Below are 16752 nucleotides of genomic sequence, written 5' to 3'. Positions count from 1 at the left end.
TACTACTCACCTGCCTTCAATCGAGGACCTGTATACTGCACAAGTCAAAAAGAGGGCTGTGAAAATATTTATAGACCCCTCACATCCCGGACATAAACCGTGTCAACTCCTTCCCTCAAAATGACATTATAGAGCACTGCACATCAGAACTAGACACAAGAACAGTTTTTTCCTGAACACCATCACTCTACTAAACAAATAATTCCCTCAACACTGTTCAACTATTACAAAGTCTGCACTATTATTACTGTTAATCTTCTCATCACTCCTTATCACCCATCCCATCTCACTTGTGACTGTAGGACTGTAACTCAGCCGCTTGTAGCCTTACAATTTATATTGACTGTTTCCTAGCATGATTTGATTGCTGATTGTACCCTATGACTATCATTAAGTGTTGTACGTTATGATTCTTGATTGTTAACAAATGTATCTTTTATGTATACTGAGAGTATTTACACAAAAATAAATTCCTTGGGTGTCCAATCACACTTGGCCAATAAAGTATTCTATTCTATTCCATTCTTAAGTTGAAGCTGCTTTCTATTTTATTACTACCGTGTTTCTCATATAATAAGGCCGGGTCTTATTTTTTTTTAAGCCCCGAAAAAACGGCTAGGCCATCTTTTCGGGGGTGACCTAATTCCCCCTGCTTGCATCCTCAGGCAGGCGGGCGGCGACGGCTTGGATGTTGACCTCGGCATTGGTGGGGCACTTAGTATCAGGAGACCTTCCGCGACCGTTGCTTTCCCTTCTCCCCGTGCTGCCGCAGCATTTAGAGCAATGCTGTGGTGTTTGGCGCAGCCACACAGCATTTGGCGCAGCCATGCGGGGCCAGCCAGGGTCCTTCCTGCAAATGGAGCCCAGCAGAGACACTCAACTTCAGGCACTCCTGTTGCCGCCTTCCCGGGCATCGTTCGAAGGCAAAGCCCATTCTTTTAAAAACGACACCCTATTACCGGTGTGACAAAGCCTGCCCTGCCCAAGAGGGCAGTCCAACCCCACATGGGGAGGCGAATCTCCCAGGGCCACAGCACAGGATCAGCCCACCCTGGGAGAAGCGCCCAGCCACCATCCCTGCCTGGCACCGGGCAGAGTGCGAAGAGTTTCACTGGGGGCGCCCAGTGCAGCTGACAGGTGGGCCCTCCTGCCCAGCAGCAGAGCTCTGGCCAAAGCAGCGAGCACCTCCCCACCAGACCCTCCACTCATCCTGCCAGGGCTGTGCTGGAGCCAGGTGGGGTTGGCAGAGCTGGGAAAGTGAGCTGCTGGTACGTACCCGCCTGTCAAGCGAAAGAACCGGGCTGACTCGAGCTTGGCTTCCTTCTCAAGTCCCTCCAGCCCGACCCAGAAGGGGCCACTGGGAGAGGCCGCCCGAGGCAGTGATAGTGCTCACCCATCCCTGGATAGGGAGGCAAGGCGACAGCCCGCGTCGCGTCCTCCTCTGAGCTGAGCCCCACCGAGTGAGCACCTCTGCCCGATGCCCATGCCGCTGCAGCGTTTGGAGCTGCCGGTGAGTTTGGAGATGCGTGGGGACAGGGACGGGCTGGGTGAGGGGTGGAAAGAACAGGCGGCTTCGGGCTCTCTCTGCTGGACTTGCTGGCCAGGGAAGCAGCACCTGAAGCCAAGTGTCTCCACCAGGCTCCGGGTGCAGGGAGGAGCCCTGGCTGGCCGTGCATGGCTGCGCCAAACGCCGCGTGGCTGCGCCAAAGCCCTCCCGCCATTCTCCTCCATTTCGCATGTTTTAGTATAGCCTTAATTTGGGGGGAGGGGCTTAATTTCATTTCATGCCAAGAAAACATGCTGGGACTTCCTATTGGGAGAGGCCGTATTGTTGGAGAAACAGGGTATTGAGCAGCTGTTTATTTTACCCTCTAGATTTTGTTAGTTTTTTTCTTGGATATATCTATTTCATCTTTTAAAAGACAGTCTTTCAAACACTTGAAGGTAGCTATCATGTCCCCTTTAGATAGTGCCTGCATGGAGCTGTATATGCAGAAGAGGGCAGAGACAGAGATCAAATGTTTAATGCAGGAAGGCATTAACAATGCAAAATTGATCCCTGAAGAAAAAACTGCAGATTTTAAAAATCACGCTATTCCCACCTGTACCTCATCATTCCACATTGGTTTGCTGCACTACCGAGCGCTAATTTCAGTGTCTATGCAGTAGCTTTTTGTTAAAGATAAGCAGAAATGCAGATGTTAAGCCCAAGGCAAGGAGAACGCAGCCCATATGTGGAATGTAGCTCCTGAATGCTAAGAACAACTTAAGAGTTTGTCTTTGTCACACTCCACTTTGTCTCATTCCAAACCTGTCCTATATTCCCTGGTGGCCTCTCATCCTACTGTAGTACTATCCCAGTCTGACTCTGTTTGGCTTCTGACCTGAGATAAGGGCTGTCAGGTGAAAGAGAAGCGGGGGATTTCTCCCAGGTGAATCCTGACTGCTTGTGGGGTTGAGTTAACAAATAAGTCTATTTTCTTTTTCCCTCCAGATTTCATAGGACATGGCTTTCCTGAAAACTGCCCCAGTGGACTGGAGAACTGGTAGGTGGATGCCATAAAGCCAGATACATAATATTTGTTGGGTTTTTGGTGAGCTGCCTTCTTCAATAAATTGGAAGACATAAAAAGGTGGCTAAAGGCCATGCTTGAATCCAGGATGAAAACCTGAAGATGCTTCCCTGGCTGGTCCTATTCTTAGCATCTCCCCTAGACATTTAGATATTTCAAGCAAGAGTCAGATTTCACAATCCTGCCAACCTTCAGTAGCTTTCTGTTAGTTCTCAGTTGGCACAGCATTATCTATCATGGCCTTTCCCCCTTTTGCTCCCTTTTCATGGGTTCCCTATTAGCTTGTTTATTATTATAAATAGAATGTCTAATTACAATTACAAGCCTGACCTAAACTCCACACTCAGGCTGTTTGTATACAGGGTGTCTTTTCTGCAGAGACTGGGCCCCAGGGAAAGAATACCTGTTCCAGCAAGCGCAGCTGGAGATGCACAAGAAAAGTGGGGCCACGTGTCCAGGCCTGCCATCACCATAGGCAACATTCCTAAGCAAAGACAGTGCTGGGGAGTGGAGGAGTCTCTCTCCAGCACTGGAGACAAAGGGATGGTCCTAGCGAATAAGTCATCCTGATGAAAAGGGGCTGCTCCACTCTCCTTTATGTGCTGTCTGCAGGATTTATAAAGGGATCCCTCCTTTCATTACTGTACTTGCAAAGCATGTGTACCAAGAGATGCCCACAAGCACTCCTTTGCCTCAAAGGATAATGAGTTTGATGACCACCAGACAAAGATACTCAGTTCTCTAAGTCAGGGGTCCCCAACCCTGCAGTCTGTGGACCGGCACCGGGCTGTGGTATGCCAGAAACCGGGCCATGCAAACAAGCGAACCCCACCCACCCATCCGCAGGATGCAAGCAGCAAATGAGACCATGCCCCCTCCCGTCTATGGAAAAATCTGTCTCCATGGAACTGGTACCTGGTGCCGAAAAGGTTGGGGGCAACTGCTTTAAGTGACCCTATGGATGCGGTTTCCCATGGCTACTTTTTTAGCTCTAAATTTGTCAGCTCTAGATCTTTGGGATTCCCTCTCATCCTAATGTTAGCCCAGTCTTACTGTTTGGCTTCTGACCCGAGATAAGGTCGGTCAGATGCTGCTTTGCCTACTCTGACTACAGAGATTTTTCTAGTTTTAGGCTGGCTAGAATATTTGGGCTCGTGTTTTCCACATAGGAGCATCCATCTATTGAACTCATCAGAGGTGTCTTACATGCCCTAACACTCCCCAAATCCTACTTTTTGGGGTCTAGTTGAAGATTTTTCAATTTGTATGGGTACTTCTTCCTAAGGCTGTTCTTCTGACCCCTTCATCTGAAAGTTCTTTCAGGAGCTTAACCAAAAGCATTTCTTTCTTAGCAAGGTTATGAGGCTATTAACTTCATGTAATGCTATTGTGAAAAGCAGCACGGAATGGTTAAGTCATAGTTTTAACAAAATAAAAGATTACATCAAAGTGGAACTGAAAGGCCCAACTCAAAATACTAAGGAGCAAGAAAAGGTTAAAGTGTGTCTGGACTATTTTGATTTTTTTTTTAAAGAAAGGTGGGATATAAAGAAGGAAGTAGTAATTCGTTATATAATTAGTTAACAGCTACTTTGGTGCAGTGGTTAAGGTACCAGATTAGAAATTGGAGATCATGAGTTCTAGTCCTGTTTTAGGTGTGAAACTAGTTGGATGACTTTGGGGCATTCATTTTCTCCCAACCCTAGGAAGCAGGAAGTAGCAAACTATTTCTGGAAATACTGCCAAGAAAACTGCATAGACTTGCCCATGTAGTCACCAGGAGTCAAGACTGAAGCAAAGGCTTAGACTTATCTGAGTTCATACAACACGATAAATCATATACAGTATTATGATTTACAAAGCAGTGTGTTTGAATTCATACAATAAGCTTAACCAGAAAATGAACTATATTATAGTTTAAAACAATGGGCAGATCCAGTCTCCACCTGGAGAAGTACTAAAATCCAAGATGATCCAATAAAGCTACGTAGGAGAAAATAATGCACAAATAACACATTTTGCAAAATGCAGGTGGTGAATATTTATTGAGTATTGGTGATTCAAAGATCAATTTTTCACAGCTTCATATCTTATAAGGACCAAATCAACTGTACTGACTTTTTTTCCATAAACAATAGATTCAGCATTTTATGAACACAACCAAAGAACTGGAAGCATGGCTGTAGTCCTCCGTTTAAATTAGGAAGAGGTTTCATTCAGCTGAATATAATTACTTTAAGTAGAACAGTGCAGAGATGCACTCCAAGCGTACCACTTTACAGGTCCCCTGTGTTCTTTCAGCTGCTCAGAGGTCAGATATTGATGTGCAACACTTTTCAACTGACAACTCTGGCAAGAACTGCTTATTCTTGCCTTTTCATTGCTTGTCTAAAGCAATAATGTAGCTATGAGTTGTTTTTCATTGTATCTGAAGTAGGGCTACTTTGAGTTGTTCAGCAAGCTGTATGTTCACAGCTATATAAAACCATATTTGATGTATAGCCACAACTTTTTTCCTTATCTTATAGACAACCTTGCCAGACGTTGTTCCCAGGGCCTTATATATTTAAAGCTGACTTTAAGAGCAATCCCTGTTTCAAACTGGCTGGTGGTAATACTTTTGGTTGTCTGCGTGAAAGAATATGGACTCATGAGATTGTTAACTGTTTATCAGTTATTAAGTACAGTAATGAAACTTTCAACCTCCAGATACGGTTTAGTAAGAAAGAAAATACTTTAGAGAAAAAGAAAAGGAATAATTTACTTAGAAAGTTAAATGGAAATACATATCATTAAAATATGTTGGATATCTTGTATGATCCTGAAACCTTCCCTGCCTCCGAAACTTGTTATTGAAGGAGTTTACTAAGACAATTTATTAATACCAAAAATAAAAAATGGACAGCATTAAAAAAAAGTACTGAATTGGAATATATTACCGGATAGTTACATCAGGTTTAAAGGATGTAAAATATGCCTGTAAGAAATCTTCTGCAGATTTCTGCTAATAGCTATTCTAATCTTCGTTAATCCTGGTGGTAAACCTTCAGGTATAAAAGAAAGGGAGGAGAGAAGAAACAGCCCCCATACTTCGAACTGCTGCCATAGAGAAGAAAAGAAGGGTTGGACCTTTTTCTTTAGAGTTGTATGTCCTCCCTAAAAACTGAAGGGGGGGGAGGGAGTTTTAGCACGTGGTGGTCGTGCAGCTTGGCCTTCCTCGCTTCCAGTTGAGAATGAACGCCTCCTACTTAAGAGCCGCGTCACCCGTTCACCACGAAGGCTCAGGAGGAGCGACCTTTTACGCCCGCCTCCTTCTGTCAGGACTGCCCGCCCTCTCCTTTATAAGGCCACTGCGGTAGAGCGAGTTGCACCAGGCGTTGCTGCATCTCACTGAGGCTCCGTCGCACCGACTCAGCGTGAGATTTCAGCCCCGTCACATATTACACCATGGTAAGGTGGGGAGGGGAAGAAAGTAGGCGGGCGCAGCAGGCCTAAGCCTCCCTGCGCTACCGAATGGGACACGCGTCCTACGTCGCCCGCGCGGAAGCTGGCACCCTTCAGGGTTGGACTCTGGCCGTCCGGTACAGGCTGGGCGCGCTTTTGAGTTCTTCCGCTCTCCGGTCAAGGTGAAGGTTTTTGGCCGAGAAACTCCATAAACCGTGCGCGGCGGGGAGGGGGCTCACCTCCCGTTCTTAGCCCCCCTCACCTGCGGAGTTAATGTAACCTGGCCTGTGGGAGAGCAAAGGGTGACCCCGGTGCATTTCAAGAGCGCGCGGCAAGAGAACGATCACCTGGCAGGCGCGTGCTCCCTAGACCCGCGGAGGGAGGCCCGGGCCTCTAGTAGTTTGGCGCGCTCGGGGCTCGCCGTTTCTCTTCCTTAGCCGCGCTGGTGCAACGAGCAGTAACAGCTGGGTTTGAGGCGCAGGTTGCTCCTTGGCAAGGGAGGCTGGCAAAGGAACCGAGCGAAGTTGTGTTTGGGGGTGGCGGGGGGGGGGGAGAGAGAGAAGGGCGCTTCCGAGCCCTGCTTTGCCTGCCCCGGTTGGATAACGGGAGCGGGGGAGAATATTCTCGCCCGTCGTTCTGAAGAGTCGTGGGGCAGATGGTCCTCTGTCTTCGCCCCCCTCCCCCCCCTCCTATACTTCATTGCTCGCCGATGGGAGAGTAAGAGGTTATTAATAGGCAGGTGGAAAGGAGGGAGCATCGGGGCTGGGACGCTCCCCTGATCGGCTTCCAGCGAAATCCTGGAGCTGGAAATAACTGGGCCCTCGACCGGGCTTTAGTCCAAAGTAGGTAATTGCCTCTCCAGTTTCATTTCGGGGTTAAGGGTGGGGGGAGAGATTCTGTACTTTGCGAAAGGGTGTCCTATATTTAGTATTCCAGTCTCAGCGAACGGGAAGCAGCCCCCCTCCGAAACAAGCTTTGTCACTACTACGGGGCGGGTGGTGGTGGTGGCGGGGGGGGGATTTGCCTATGTTTTCCAATGAGGAGACTCGTTCTCCCAGCTCCGGGAGCCAGTTCCCTGGAGGCTGGGGCGTTTTTGCATATGTGTTGCGTCTTTTTTTTTTTATATATAAACTGCGTCACTTATGAATCTGAGCGAATGGGGTGTGGAAAGCGGAAGTAGCGTATTCGTTTTAAAGTAGCGTATTCGTTTTAAAGTAGCGTATTCGTTTTGGCTAGCCAATTAGCCAATTGCGGCTTTTCATTCGAATCTCGGAAGAAAAAAGAACGAATTTACGCGCCATTTAAGAGTTCCCCCGGGGCGCCTTCGCAGTGCTGGGCCGGCCTCACAGTAAATGCCTTGCCCAAAATTTGCTCTGCTGCTCAGAACCATTTCTTCCCCCACCCACCTCCATCGTTTTGCTACCCTTTACCTGTCTCGTTGGCGGTGAAGGCTTTTTCTACACAGCAAAATCGCTGGACTTGTTCCAAGCACCAAAGGAAGCCTGTAAGAGATCTGGTTCACATAGTACACAGTCTTGGTTTGCTGAGTAAAAGCACAGTTGATTGGATGCTAAGTCATCCAACTTGTTTGCCATTATCAGTGGTCCTGTGCGTAAGACCACAACTGAGCCCGGCATTTATTACGTGGGAAATTTGCTAAGTGAGTTTTGCTCCATTTTACGACCTTTCCTGCCACAGTTGTTAAGTGAATTGCTACACTTGATAAGTTAGCAACCCAGTTGTTGAGTGAATCTGGCTTCCCCATTGACTTTGCTTGTCAGAAGGTCGCAAAAGGTGATCCAAGTGAATTTGCAAAACAGCATCTGAATTTTGATCACATGACCATGGGAATGCTGCAAAGGACATAAATGAAAAATAAGTCACTTTTTTCAGGCCATTTTAACTTTGGTCGTTAAATGAACTATTGTAAATCGAGGACTTACCTGTATTGTCTGCATTCATGTAACATTCAAATCAGACCATTAATAACTTAGAATGAGAGGTGTACTTTGTTACAGACTCGTGTTTTTTAATTGGGAGGATTAAAAAGTATGAAGCCAATCCAGAAGCTTGCGGAATCCTAAAGATGTGGGTGGGCATGCTAGTATTCAGAGGTGCAAGTGTATGAAGTACTTCTAGAGATGTCCATTCAGTAATTCTTTTATTTACGGGCTAGGTATGATAGGCCAGTATTTCCATATGAGGAACTGAGGGTAAGAATTTGCTCAAGGTCATTTAGCAAATCTATAGCAAAGATTAAACTTGACTTTAGAACCTGTATTCAGGGCCTATTTCCTGTCATAATTTTGATGATGCATAGTACTTGTGCAGTTGGATTTGTCAGCATTGCTTATGGATGCTGTTGGGAATTGGGGGTTTTGGAGAAAAAAAATCAAAACAAATAAAACCATGGTTGTAAAATGTGACAATTGATAGGTGAGTATAGTACTGAACAAATAATATGCAGCTAATCAAATAAACAGAATCAAATAAACAGAAAAGGAAAACAAATACCTTATTTTTTAAAACTTGCTGATTCATTGAATGTTACTAGGGAACACATAGGAAAGATATATTTGATAATTTTTTATGTGTCATTTCAAGGCTCTTACTGAGAATTAATGAAGTGTCATTAATTCTCAGTAAGAGCCTTGAAATGACACATAAAAATTTATCAAATATATTTATCAAATATATTAATGAAGTGTCATTAATTCTCAGTAAGAGCCTTGAAATGACTCATAAAAAATTATCAAATATATCTTTCCTATGTGTTCCCTAGTAACATTCAATGAATCAGCAAGTTTTAAAAAATAAGGTATTTGTTTTCCTTTTCTGTTTATTCTGCAAAGAATGAAGATAATTATATGCACTCCTATCATTTTTATAGCAGAATTACTTGCTATTGAGTTTAATGCGGATTTCATTATCTTGTGTAAGAGTGCCTAAGCTCCCCCCCCCAATATATATATATATGTATATGTGTATGTATGTATGTATGTATGTATGTATATATGTCTGTTTCGTTTAGTTAACAAGCCTGGGAGGGATTAGAAAATCTAAAAATCATTTTTTTTCCAAATTTAATTTTATGTAGTATTTTACTCTATCACAAAACTCTGTAATATTTTATGTGGAGTTGAGACTATGGCCAAGAATTAATTTTCATATGGATTCATATTGCCTCTGATTTTATCCCCTGTATTACACTACTTACTTTGAGCTTTTAATGTACAGTATAAATAGCTTGAGAAATGCTCTCCTGGGTAAATTGTGCCTTGAATAAGTGAATGAGAGATGCTGTATGACGGGGAGGGGGAGTTGCTTATAGGCAAAACTAGCATAGAGTTTTATGGGGCAATTATGTCATTCATTTGGAACAAAAATAGTCTTATCATTTCCTCAATCTGGCTTCCCCCCCCCCCCTTAGCAATAGCTTATTGGCTTGTCCTTGTGATTGTGTGTGCTTGGTTTTATGATTCTGTTTGTATGCATTCTAGAAGGGAGCTCTGAAAGGGTATAGTACAGCTGTGGAACACCATGGACCAACATGACATTCTCTTTATGTGTTAGGACTGCAACCCAGAAGGTTTGACTGGTTAAGGAAACATCTGTCCAGGTTTATGTTCCTTCTGGAATCAGCATCCTCTATGAGTCAAGTTTGCTTGATTTTCCCCACTGCCAGGGATCCAGTGAAGGGGGTTCTGGGTAGGATCTAATCTGACAGGGTTTTAGGCCTCATTCTCAATAAGTACGAATAAATTACCACTATGAAGAAATAACTTGTACCACAATGTATATTTGCAGCCTGAATATAAACATGGCTTTTCCATTTCAGAGAGAATGCCTAGTTTTAAAACTATAAGTAAGATTCCATACATAGCACCCTAATTCACATACAATATTCAGATGCCACCTCTCCTTGGGATTATAGGTAGTTCTCTTACTTAAACAAAAAATTAAACCAGACCATTTCTATCTAAGCATTACTTACTCTGAACTCACTTCTTCTCCTTGGAAAGATGGATAACATGGCCATCTTGGAATTAGCATATTTATTTAAAACAGTGTTGTATGTGCTCAGGTTCATTCAGTACCTTACTTTGATGGCCTCACGAAGGTTACTAACTCCATGAACAAGGTGGTCCAGCAGACTGTTTGGATGTCTTTGTAAATAGCTGCCCTGACCTGATACTAAGTATTTGATCCACTAAACACCAGCTGGCACAAATTCACTAGCAAACATTTGAAATCTTTGGGCAATATTTATTTGGCTTTTCCCACCTCGATCACTTTGTTGTTGCAGGGCTGTAGGTAATTCAGGGAGGGTTGTCTGTATTGACTTTTAGGGAGATTTAGGGGCTCTTTTCTTTCTTTCTTTCTTTCTTTCTTTCTTTCTTTCTTTCTTTCTTTCTTTCTTTCTTTCTTTCTTTCTTTCTTTCTTTCTTTCTTTCTTTTTTTCGCTCCAATGAGCTTTGCTATCTATGCAGATGTGACTTCTTTCTGAACTTCAGAACTGAAACCTACAGTGAACATGACCACTGTCTTGATACTGACTTGGGTAGGAAATGTCTAAACTTAAATTTGGATTTCAAAGAGAGGAATCCAGATCTTGAGAGGGGCATTTAATTTAAATTTAATAAATGTGCTATGTATAATGTGGGAGATGAACATGCTAGCAAAGCGTGCATGCATTTTATAGGCTAGAGATGTGTAGGTGTGAAAAGGAAATTATATTTGCACATGTGAAATGGAAGGCGTGGAAGTGCACAGGCTGGCAGTTTGTATAAAGTTCCTTGCGGCTTTGGTATGCAATAGATTTCTTAACTCTGCTTCCTGTTTTGCTGACTTCAGGAACTGCTGCCATTTCATTTTGAAATGATCACTGAACCTTCTTGATATAACGAATAGCTCAAGCTCATTTTCTCCCTTCTAAAACAGTTATTTTGGTATTACACTTAACACTTAAGTAAGTACTATTCCTCTTACGATAACTTGTAATTTCAAAAGTACATAGGCAGCTTAGCTGCATTTGTTGTCTCTTGTGTGGCATTGTTATTGCTCTCTTGTTCAGTAGGTTTAGAAACAATTCCATTCCAAATACAGGTTTGATATGGATGTAATGTTCATTAAAATTCTACAATGAAATATTCCTGGTTTCCCATTCTCAAAAATGAAAAAAAACCCTTTAACTTGTCACCCACAAGAATACCCAGTTGAGCCAATGGCCTGGTAAAACACCTTCTACCAGTAATGGTACACACGATGATATATATTAGCTCTATTGAACTCGCAGCTTGATGCCTTGCTTGGGATAGCACTCTGAGAAGTCAACTTTCTCTTCTTTCTGTAGCGCGAGTGTATCTCTGTCCATGTCGGCCAAGCTGGCGTGCAGATGGGCAATACTTGCTGGGAACTGTATTGCCTAGAACATGGAATTCAGCCAGATGGACAGATGCCAAGTGATAAGACCATTGGTGGTGGAGACGACTCCTTTACTACCTTCTTCTGTGAAACCGGTGCTGGGAAGCATGTCCCCCGGGCTGTCTTTGTGGACCTGGAGCCCACTGTGATTGGTGAGTACATCTATGGAAATGTTGACTCCTAGAAGAGAAGAGCAGCAACTTTTCTCAAATAGGCTCAGATTCATTCAGTTCTTCTTTAGGCAGAGCAAAACATGCAGTTTTAGTCTGAATTTCTTAGGTACGTTCTTATCCAATTCGCTCTTAGATGTATGGGGGGTCTACTGAACCCAGAATTACCACTCAGTATGGCTCCTAGAGAAGAGACTTGACTTGCCAACTCCTTGTTCAGTTCCCACAGAGACATTCAGTTGGAATAACTCCGTAAAGTAGCCTCCTGATAAAGTGATTCTGTCCTAGAATGAGAAGCATGTAACTCCTCCGGATCTTCTGCAAGATTTTGGCTGCACTCAATATCCTTCCTTAGATGTCTTGTTGAATTATTCCGCTTGCTGGGTGTCTGCTTGAAAGTACACAGTACACTGTAATAAACTTTACATCCTCTTAATCTTTTCCAGATGAGATTCGTGGTGGCACTTATCGTCAGCTCTTCCATCCAGAGCAACTAATCACTGGAAAGGAAGATGCTGCCAACAACTATGCCCGTGGACATTACACCATTGGCAAGGAGATCATTGACTTGGTGTTGGATAGGATTCGTAAACTGGTAATAATTGCAATGAAGGATGGGGGTATGGACTTTTTGGAGGAATGGAAGGAACTCTGCCTGAGACTGGTGGAGATGTTGGGATAGCAGGGACTTGAGGTCCAGGATGGCTATTGGTTATTTGTGCACTTTCTGGATAATTCTAGGCATTTATTTTGCCATGTTACACCTCTTTAGAGGGTGGGTTAGTGGTATTTCATTCCATTATTCCATTCATTCAAGTTTTGTTTTAGAAGCTGAGGATGCTGAGTGCAGTGCAAATGAATGCAAAATTCAGAATGTTTCTTTATGCTTCACCCTTGTCTTTTTGTGTCCTTCTGATCAGAGTGAATAATATGTCTTCCTGATTCTAATCACTGTCACTGTATGTGATGTTTCCCAATTCTAATTTTGTCTCAGCCACTCATTATTCCTTTAGGCCAGTGTTTCTCAATTTCAGCAAGTTTTAAGATATGTGAACTCCCAACTCCCAAAATTCCTCACACAGCTTAAAGTTGTCAAGGCTGAGAAACACTGCCTCGGGGCCTATACCTTTCATGTCCCTGCATTGCTCTACCCGTCCTCTTTCTATTCATCGGTGTTCCAGAACTCCTTCCTACTGATCCAGTTGACTGTAAAGGTTACCTTACTCTGAATTTAAACACTCGTTCCTAAGAAACCACTCTCAGCTAAAAATGTTGTTGCCTTTGCTCTTCCAAAGTTTTATTTCTTCTTCTTAGTTCCTCTTTATCTCCTCATTGCTTGCGCAGAAGCTTCTATGAATCTCTGGGGAGGAAGGACATGTGGGGTAGATGGGTTTGCAGCTGGCTGGCAAGCACTGCCTCTTCCTTCCTGGAACCAAGCGCAAGTTATCAGGATGCATTTGAAATTGGTATACTTGGCACATGCATTCTAGTGAATTTCTTCACCACGCTCCAGCCAACCCTGCTCCCTTGTATAATCGGTTGCCACAACTGTAATACCAGATGCTGCCTTCTAACCTTGAAAAATTACTTGCTCTTAATTAATTATGAAACAGAAAACATACCATGCCTGGCTTGGTCGTATAAAGAGATCTTGTGTGTGTAGTTAATGATTTGAGGCTAATATCCTGAGGCAAAAGAGAGTGACCTCCAAGTAACCAATTGGTTGAGACGGGCATCTATGGAAAATAAATGGAATAGTGGAATGGATTTTTTTGTTCAGATTTTCCAGGTAAAAATAACACTTTGCATTGTAACTTAAGAGATGCAAAGTGATGAGTGATAATTTCTTTTTCACAGGCTGACCAATGTACAGGACTCCAAGGATTTTTGGTCTTTCACAGCTTTGGAGGAGGAACTGGCTCAGGATTTACTTCCTTGCTGATGGAACGTCTCTCTGTTGATTATGGCAAGAAATCCAAATTAGAATTTGCTATTTACCCAGCTCCGCAGGTCTCCACAGCTGTGGTGGAGCCTTACAACTCGATCCTCACCACACATACCACCCTTGAGCACTCAGATTGTGCTTTCATGGTGGACAACGAAGCCATCTATGATATCTGCCGAAGGAATCTGGACATTGAGCGGCCAACTTACACAAACCTCAACCGCCTTATCAGCCAGATTGTGTCCTCCATCACTGCCTCGCTGCGCTTTGATGGGGCTCTGAATGTAGACCTGACAGAGTTCCAGACCAATCTAGTGCCCTACCCTCGTATCCATTTCCCTCTGGCTACCTATGCTCCGGTCATCTCTGCGGAGAAGGCTTACCACGAGCAGCTTTCTGTGGCTGAGATCACCAATTCTTGCTTTGAGCCAGCTAACCAGATGGTGAAGTGTGATCCCCGCCATGGCAAGTACATGGCCTGCTGCCTTTTGTATCGAGGCGATGTGGTACCTAAGGATGTCAATGCTGCCATTGCTGCCATTAAGACCAAGCGCAGCATCCAGTTTGTAGACTGGTGTCCTACAGGCTTTAAAGTGGGCATCAACTACCAGCCTCCCACTGCAGTTCCCGGGGGAGACCTAGCCAAGGTTCAGCGGGCAGTGTGCATGCTGAGCAACACCACAGCCATTGCTGAGGCCTGGGCCCGCCTGGACCACAAGTTTGATCTAATGTATGCCAAGAGGGCCTTCGTGCACTGGTATGTCGGGGAAGGGATGGAAGAAGGGGAATTCTCTGAGGCTCGGGAAGACATGGCTGCCCTGGAGAAGGATTATGAGGAGGTGGGCATTGATTCATATGAAGATGAGGAGGAGGGAGAAGAATAGCTATAAATGCTCTACTTTGTCTGGACCTTCCTGTTCATTAAAGTATGCTTGATTTGAATCTAAACTACAGTGATGTGTTTGTCCCAGGCAGAATTCACATGAAGCAATTCTATCTAACGCAATTTTTGCTCAGCTGCCTAGCAGTTCTGGCTGCCTTACTTGACAAAGGAAATAGTTACATTTGTAAACTGAACAGCACATCTTTTTTGAAAAAAAAAAAAACATGTTTGCTGATCATTTTGGCAAAGTAATAAAACTTTAGGTTACAACAGACTGCACATTACCATGAAACGATTAGTCTGCCCTCTTTGATATCACTTTTGCTCCCACAAAAGCAAATTCATCTTTTGATACAAAACTTTGAATCAAAGAATGAGATTGTTTCAATTTTAAATAAGAATAAGTTGAGGAAACAATGAGCTTATTTCTGAACAATAAACGATTCGCCTATTTCCAGCTTGGGAAACTCCGTACTTCTACATGTATTTTGGGAATAAAAGTTGCCTTTTAAAACATGTTTCATGAGCTGCAGATGTCAGAATAGGACCATGATGGCGAACCTATGGCACACGTGCCAGAAGTGGCACACAGAGCCATTCCCCCCACCGCACGAGAGCTCACCCGGAAGAGCCCCACTGCGCATGCGCGCCCGCTTGCGCCTGACAGCTGATTGTCTGGTATCTGACGCGGGATGCGCAGGAGACACGTGCATATGCGGAAATGCACAATGCATACTGGGCTCGCACATGCAGATGGGGATCGCGCATGCACGCACGCACATGCATGGCGCATGATGGGGTAATTGCGGGTGCAGAGATGCATGGCAAGGGGATCACGTGTGCATGTGCAGTGGGTGGGGGGACCAGCATGCATTGCCTTCTGGGTGCTGGTACAAGTGCGTGTGAAATTATTGGCACGGAAGCCGAAAAAGGTTTGCCACCACTGGAATAGGATGTCAGGCTACAGTATTGCAAAAACTAACAAAGTAACATTTTAAATCCAAGACATTCCATTAGAAAGCAACCAGCCCAAGCCTATCATAGAAAATTATGTCTGAGCAGGTATCTGACTTTTGTTTTATTGAAACCCATGAAAGACCAAAAAAATCTTAGTGGGATTGTATTCAAGCGGAGATCTTGTTAGCTTTAACAGTGTAGTAGTAACTTACCACAGTAGCTAGGCTGAGGTGGAAAGGGTCCACTGCTACATCCAATTCAGAAAATACCTTGACTGATAGTGTGTCTCATACACAAAGGAGACAAATCTCTGTTCACTCACCCCCCCAATATCTAGGCTACCCTGAACAGTAGCATTTGACTTCAGCTGCCGCCATCACTGCTGCTACTGAAAAAGACCACCTCATTCTCCAAGGTGCAATTGCCCCGTGGCCCAGTGCTCCACAGGATCTGTCAGCCAGTCCTTGAGTATTTAAGATTTGTCCTGAAATGAATACAAACTCCCAGCTCCTTTGTAGTGCAATGATGGTTTATTTGTTAGATTAGCAAACAACAAATATTCTTCTCTGACAAGAAAGGCTAAAAGCCAGGCAAGGTTAGCGTTGGGTTTGAGTTTGCTTCTTTTCCTTTTATTACCATTATGTCATCATGAGATACACCACACCACACCACACCACACCCAGGCCTATACACAGTTCTAATTCTGGTCACGCCTAACCCATTATCCCTAAATGCTGTTAACCCTATAACATGTCTACATCGCTAACCTATTCTGACCCTCACTAACTGATCCCCACCTGGTGCCACCTTCACGTTTTAACCTATGGCTTAATTACCACCTATATGTGCCCCAACCCCCTCTAACAATATGCACCACATAAATACATGAAGAGAGTCATTTCCTGTCCCACAGTTGCTTCAGACTCCATCTTGCAGTTGCTTCAGAATCCATCCTTCAGCCCCGCAGTTCCTTCAGGATCCATCCTGCTGAGTCATTCCAAAGGCCAGCATGCAAGCGAAAATACAGATCTGACAGCAGCAGAGAGGTGACATGCTCTACGGCCAGCTGACTTGCTGCAAGGCATGTTCGGAGCTGATGGGCTCCATAGTGAACTCGGAGCCCAACAATCTGCTGTATATCATTTAACTTTAGATGGTGGTCTTTCTGTAGACAGCTCTCTGTGGCCTACCTACCCAAGGTTGCTTCAGGTTGCACAAGGCTCTTAAAGCAACAGGTGAACGCTCTTCTGCAGCCTCCAAAAACTGCACAAAGGAATTCCCCATTCTGCTGTGGTTTTCAGAGGTGGTGATGGCCCTCTTGTCGCTTCCAGTAGGTCTGAAGGACATACAAGAACA

At 44.2% G+C, this 16752-nt stretch overlaps 1 protein-coding gene across 5 annotated transcripts in view; it reads left to right on the top strand.

Annotated features, from left to right (window-relative positions):
* The window catches only part of TUBA4A (tubulin alpha 4a), a 29162-nt gene extending 14265 nt beyond the window's left edge, over positions 1-14897 (top strand). For 2 of the 5 annotated variants that reach the window (XM_087920628.1, XM_087920630.1), the window contains exons 2-5: positions 2495-2546; positions 11371-11593; positions 12058-12206; positions 13469-14897. In XM_087920628.1, the coding sequence (XP_087776754.1) occupies positions 11413-11593; positions 12058-12206; positions 13469-14440 (1302 nt within the window). In that variant the 5' untranslated portion in view covers positions 2495-2546; positions 11371-11412 and the 3' untranslated portion in view covers positions 14441-14897. Of the gene's footprint in view, positions 1-2494; positions 2547-5940; positions 6860-11370; positions 11594-12057; positions 12207-13468 lie in introns of those variants that run through there. The other 3 variants (XM_087920627.1, XM_087920629.1, XM_087920631.1) reach the window with 3 other exon arrangements.
* Positions 14898-16752: the final 1855 nt, after the last annotated feature.

Source organism: Pseudonaja textilis, chromosome 1 (assembly GCF_049901715.1).
Source record: "Pseudonaja textilis isolate UNSWEBS1 chromosome 1, rPseTex1.2, whole genome shotgun sequence".
Classification (NCBI taxonomy): domain Eukaryota; kingdom Metazoa; phylum Chordata; class Lepidosauria; order Squamata; family Elapidae; genus Pseudonaja; species Pseudonaja textilis.
This window is presented reverse-complemented; position numbering and strand designations above follow the sequence as displayed.